This window comes from Ictalurus punctatus, chromosome 24 (assembly GCF_001660625.3).
Source record: "Ictalurus punctatus breed USDA103 chromosome 24, Coco_2.0, whole genome shotgun sequence".
NCBI classification, from domain to species: Eukaryota; Metazoa; Chordata; class Actinopteri; order Siluriformes; family Ictaluridae; genus Ictalurus; species Ictalurus punctatus.
The window spans coordinates 20673934-20680342 of NC_030439.2; the positions used below are offsets into that span (position 1 = coordinate 20673934).

A 6409-nucleotide genomic window follows, 5' to 3' on the forward strand; every position below is an offset into this window, starting at 1 on the left:
GCGCTCATATCTACGGGCCTACGCTTTACGTTACGTTACGTACACAGGGCAGTGACTTTAATCATCTTAACGTGGAGCTCCGTGAATCCACTTCAGGAGCTGCGTAACTCGACTCTGAACACCAGGAACTCTCCCTGCGTGAATACTGATGATGGTTTTTGATGCCGAATCCGAATGTCAGCTTTACTCCAAGATTGTGCAAGTCCCTAAAAACATTAGCAACTCGGTTGTATTTGGGGATGAATGACTACGTTCACACGATTCTGACCTGTCAGGCTCCTCCTCCTGCTCCTCCTCCTCCTCCACTCCATTTATCTGCTCTCCTTCCCCTTCCTTCTCTCCTCCCTCTACAGTCCCCTTTTCCTCCATCACACACTCCTCCCCCTGAGACTGACTCTGCTGGACAGCCTCACCACGGCTACACACACACACACAAATGCACACACAGTAGGATAGACACACAAAGACAAGCAAAGACACGCACATACAAAGACAGATGCACGTGAACGGGAACATATACATAAACACAGAAACACACACAAACACACATATACAGTAATATACACGTGAAACACGCACGCACGCAGACGCAATCGTGCAGCATGCAGGACGGAAGAGAGGAGAGAAAGCTGTGAGCATGCAGAATAAACCGTGATGAGAAAAAGTCGGATTATTAATAACAGATAAAAAGATAAAAGACTGGAGGTCGAAGGTCAAAGTCCACACCCCACCTGATTTTGCGAGCAGCCCGTGCTCTCTCAGACTGGACGGACATGTAGCTTGCGCTGCTGAGCCGAGACGCGCTGGACATGGCGGACACGTCACTAACATCGCTGTCCGAGGACTTCATAGACAGGCTGTCCATTCCCCGCTGTGGAGGACAACATAACGACACAATCACTCGAATACAATACGTCAAGAATAATAAATGGCACGCTGTCAGAGGAAAATAATCCACTCTGAGCTCTGATCCTCCTTCATCACACCATCCCACTGCGGATTATTCTCCCATAACCGCATGTCCAGAAGCGCTGGGACATTTTTATTCACGAAAGAACATCACATCGTACTTTTTATCCGGTTATAGTTACATTTAACGCTGCAGAACGTCAGCAAAGCTGAAAAGTTACTCTCCTTTTCTCTCACGTGAATTTCATTTAAAACCCCTCTGTCCTGAAGACGTCAGAAAACCCAAAGCCACGTTCGCCTCTGTAAACGTGTTAAATAAACGCTGTTCTCCTCAGTAAACGTGTTAAATAAACACCGTTCTCCTCTGTAAACGTGTTAAATAAACATCATTCTCCTCTGTAAACGTGTTAAATAAACGCCGTTCTCCTCTGTAAACGTGTTAAAAAAATGCCGTTCGCCTCTGTAAACGTGTTAAATAAACGCGGTTCTCCTCTGTAAACGTGTTGAATAAACGCGGTTCTCCTCTGTAAACGTGTTAAATAAACGCGGTTCTCCTCTGTAAACGTGTTAAATAAACCCCGTTGCCCTCTGTAAACGTGTTAAATAAACACGGTTCTCCTCTGTAAACGTGTTAAATAAACCCCGTTCTCCTCTGTAAACGTGTTAAATAAACGCCGTTCTCCTCACAGAAACCGCTGTCGTATCAACCGTTATGTGTTTTTGTGTATGTTCCCTGTACTTGGTGCCTCCACCACATACTGTAGGTCCTTGTGTATGAGCTGTTACTATAGAAACCGTACCACCATCACAATGTCGTCATACGGTATGTGTATACTTTTGAAAGTACTTCCTGTTTGTAAACATTGTTCGAAGACACGGTGACGTGCACACGTCATATGAAATCATTTTTGGTGGTTGGTGAGAAATGTACATACCCTGGATGGATCCTTTAGAGAACCTGTAGGGGGAAAAACATTAGAAATGATGAATATCGCTGAAACACACAGACATTTGTGACTTTTTACATTCTAAATAGAGTTCGCTGGATGATTAGAGACTAGAGACATGTTCTCTCTGGAGCTGTTTGTTCTCCTACTAATATTAAAGGTTAAAAGCCCACGGAAACACGGAGTGGAGTAGACGAGACAGACTGCAGCTGAGCAGCACCGCTTCCGCCAGGGCTGCACTCAAAGCACTCTCAGGTTTCATCTCCTGGTCTACAGCAAACCTATTACTAATAATGAGAATAAAATGAGCACAGCAGAGGTTCTGTATCAACAATACTCTTAAGAAAAGCACACTGTGAGATCATTTATCGTGTTTCTTTGCTCAAAACTACAGTCTCAAAACTGATTTGATCTGAGGTGCACACTGTATCAAAGTATCTCTACACAGGAGATCTTATTTCTCCAATTATCCTCCACTCTCTCAAAATCATCTCAAGATCATCTCAATGTCATCTCAAGATCATCTCAATGTCATCTCAAGGTCATCTCAATGTCATCTGAAGATCATCTCAATATAATTTCAAGATCATTTCAAGATCATCTCAATGTCATCTCAATGTCATCTCAAGATCATCTCAATGTCATCTCAATGTCATCTAAAGATCATCTCAAGATCATCTCAAGATCATCTCAATGTCATCTAAAGATCATCTTAATGTTCTCTCAAGATCATCTCAATGTCATCTCAAGATGATCTCCAGATCATCTCAATGTCATCTCAATGTCATCTCAAGATCATCTCAATGTCATCTCAATGTAATCTCAAGATCATCTCAATGTCATCTCAATGTCATCTCAAGATCATCTCAAGATCTGATGCCGAAACTTCTATTGAGATCATCCAGGAAGAAAATGGGGAGTTCTAGGACGTGGCAAAGAAATGTCAGGAGCACCAGCGCTGATACCAGAGAAGGAGTTCACCACGTCTCAGCAGAACAAAACTATTCTCTGGAGCAAAAACACTCACACTAATTATTTTCTCTGATTAATTATTGCACATAACACATCTTACCTAACCAAGCCCCAGTTACACGAGCCATTTTATACAAAACTTCCATCACCAACTTTCACACAAATGTGTTTTATCCAGAACGTTATAGTATATAACGTATATAACTGCTCTCATGGATATCAAACAATCGCAAACACAACACAGGTTTATCCAAAAAAAATCTTTGTTTTATAGGGGTGCAACAATTATTGACACCACTATGAATTCATATTAGAAGTATATATTTGAAGTATATTCCCATTAATAATTTACATTTTATTAATACACCTGGGTGACTAGGAACAGGAAATTGTTCAAGCTTGAATTCCTGTTTCACAGGGGTATAAATATGAGGTAACACATAGGTCAAATTCCCAGAGTCATTCATAACGATGGTTAGACCAAGGAATATAGCTGTGATGTGCGGCAAAAGGTTATTGAGCTTCACACAATGGGGCGTGTCTATAAGAAAATAGCACAAGCGTTGAAAATGCCCATTTCCACCATCAGGGCAATAATTAAGAAGTTCCAGTCAACTGGAAATGTTATGAATGAACCTGGAATTGGACGTGTGTCTATATCGTCTCAACGCACTGTGAAGAGGACGGTTCGAGTGGACAAAAAATCTCCAAGGATCACAGCTGGAGAATTGCAGAAGTTAGTTGTGTCTTGGGGTCAGAAAGTCTCCAAAACTACAATCTGAAGTCACCGACATCACCACAAGCTGTTTGGAAGGGTTTCAAGAAAAAAGCCTCTACTCTCATCCACAAACAAACTCGAGCGTCTTCAGTATGCCAGACACTACTGGAACTTCAAATGGGATCTGTTACGTATCGGGACTGGAGGCGGATGCAGGTGCAGGTCAAAGTCTTTATTAACAGTAGACAAACAAACACAGGAAACGCGGTCTTCACCAGGAAAACAAGAAACTGGTATCATGGCTTGAAACTAGAGCAGGGCATGAAACCAGACCGCTTAACATGCTAACGCATTCACTATCATAATCAAACATAAACGGGAAACACATCAGATGTTTGGTACAAACTATACCAACTATAATACTGCATGAAGTGCGCAGTCACACGGGGGGTTTAAATAGCAAACCTAATCAAACCAAAACATGGACACCTGGGGCAAATCAGAGACATGATCAAACTTAATTCAATGTCCAAGCGGGAAGCGAACGAAAACAAAAGAGTCACGTGACCAGTCAGAAGCCGTGCCGCAGTGCCATCTGCAGGCCGTGGCGTAACAGAACCCCCCACCAAAGGGTGCTCCTCCCGGAGCACCAAGAACCCCCCTCCAACGGGCGTCCCGGGCCCCTGTGTGAGCTGTCTCTCGCTGCCACGGAAAGCGAGGCAGCCTCCGTCGGGCAGCAGAGGGGTGGAGCAGCACCCCCACCGGGGTTGAAAGTCGGAGCACCGCCCCCGGTGGCGCTGAAAGTGGAATGCAGGGCGCCGCCACGGCGGCTCTGGAATGCAGGGCACCGGCTCTGGAACGCAGGGTGCTGGCACTGGAATTCACGGTGCCGCCCCCGGCGGCTCTGGAACAGAAATTCTGGGCGCCGCCCCCGACGGCACTGGAACTCTGGGCACCACCCCCGACGGCCCTGGAATGCAGGGTGCCGCCCCGGCGGCTCTGGAATGCAGGCCGCCGGCTCTGGAACGCAGGGTGCCGGCTCTGGAATGCACGGCACCGCCCCCGGCAGCTCTGGAACTGAAACACTGAGTCACATGACCAGTCAGAAGCCGTGCCGCAGTGCCATCTGCTGGCCGTGACGTAACAGGATCGGGTTCTATGGTCAGATGAAACCAAAATAGAGCTTTTTGGTAATAAACACAGAGGTGGTTCTGGAGCACACAGAGAGGTAGCCGTATGGAAAAGTACCTCATGTCCACGGTTAAATATGGAGGAGGATCTTTAATGTTTTGGGCTGTTTTTCTGCAGAGGACCTGGACATTTTGTTAGGATACATGGCATCATGGACTTCATCAAATATGAACAGATATTAAATGAAAACCTGACTGCCTCTGCCAGAAAGATTCAAATGGGCCGTGGTTGGATCTTCCGGCAGGACAATGATCCAAAACATCATCAAAATCAACACAAAAATGGTTTACTGACCACAAAATCAAGTTCCTGCCATGACCATCTCAGTCCCCTGACCTGAACCCCATAGAAAACCTGTGGGGTGAACTGAAGAGGAGAGTCCACCAGCGTGGACCTCGAAATGTGAAGGATCTGGAGAGGTTCTGTATGGAGGAACGCTCTCAGATCCCTCGCCATGTATTCTCCAACCTCACCAGGCATTATAGGAGAAGACTCAGAGCTGCTATCTTGGCAATTTTTCACAGCCTTCTTCACTCATATTTACCAAGGGTGCCAATATTAATGGAAGGCACTGTAAGTACTCTATATAACTCTAACACACTTACAGAAAGAGGATGAAACAGCTAGGAGGGCTGAGAGAGAGAGAGAGAGAGAGAGAGAGAGAGAATGAGAGTGAGAGAGAGTGAGAGAGAGAGTGAGAGAGAGAGAGTGAGAGAGAGAGAGAGAGAGAGCGAGAGAGAGAGCAAGAGAGAGAGAGAGAGCGAGAGAGAGAGAGAGAGAGAGGACATTTGGTCTCCACACACCATGTGCTTCATTACCCAAATCTGTAGTAAATGTAAAGGGGGGAAAAAGCAAATGCACACAAGAACACACTCATACAAGTCACGTTTTCATCCAGATGTCTGGCAACACCAACGTGAAAGTGTTTCTATCGACGCTGTTCTGGTTAACACTCTGAACCGAGTGACCCGCAGAGCACCAGCGTGATGGAAAGACTGTAACCTGCGTTAGCTACGTGATTATTTACCTGCATCTCCGTTCTCTGTGACTGTCTCGACTGAGCCGGCGCGAGCACGAGGGTATAGATGAAATGCAGATGTTTAAACAGCAGTAAAACACACACACACACACACACACACACACACACGCACTTCACCACAAACAAGTCACACATGCATGCTAACTGCACTTAGCCATGTGCCGATATTCCATCATGCTAATAATCACACACTCATTTATGATCATTTATCTTACTCAGAAGCTCTTTATATCTCACTCCAGTGGCGTGTCATTTAAAATGAAAGTACATGCTGTACATCGCTTCTAACACCACGGATGCACCACATGCTAGCTTGCAGTTTCTCACTAGCTTCTGTTCACTGTTTTCTTCACCAGCGTTGAGCAAACATGAGGAGATTACTGATTGCTCCAGGTGTGATGTGCTTCTGGAGAGCGTGGAATGACTTCGCTAAAATTAGCTCGCTATCTAGTTTGTTTTTCTCGCAGATTTAGAAAAGTGTTGCTTGGTAATTAGCACTTCCACTATTAAATCACGACCGCTTGTTTTTATATTGGATTTACACTGCTAAGATTCGCCACTTCACAGGGTTATGATAAATCAAAATAATCTAAATGACACTACTGAGAACGAATTAGCTTTCTGTGTGTGTGT

General features: G+C 45.0%; 1 protein-coding gene across 1 annotated transcript in view; it reads right to left on the bottom strand.

Moving 5' to 3' along the window:
- rims2b (regulating synaptic membrane exocytosis 2b) overlaps positions 1-6409 on the bottom strand; it is an 85761-nt gene that overhangs the window by 14820 nt on the left and 64532 nt on the right. Inside the window, exons 28-29 of the mRNA XM_053675356.1 lie at positions 1845-1867; positions 732-871 (exon numbers count right to left, since the gene is read on the bottom strand). Coding sequence (XP_053531331.1) covers positions 732-871; positions 1845-1867 — 163 coding nt within the window. The remainder of the gene's footprint in view (positions 1-731; positions 872-1844; positions 1868-6409) is intronic.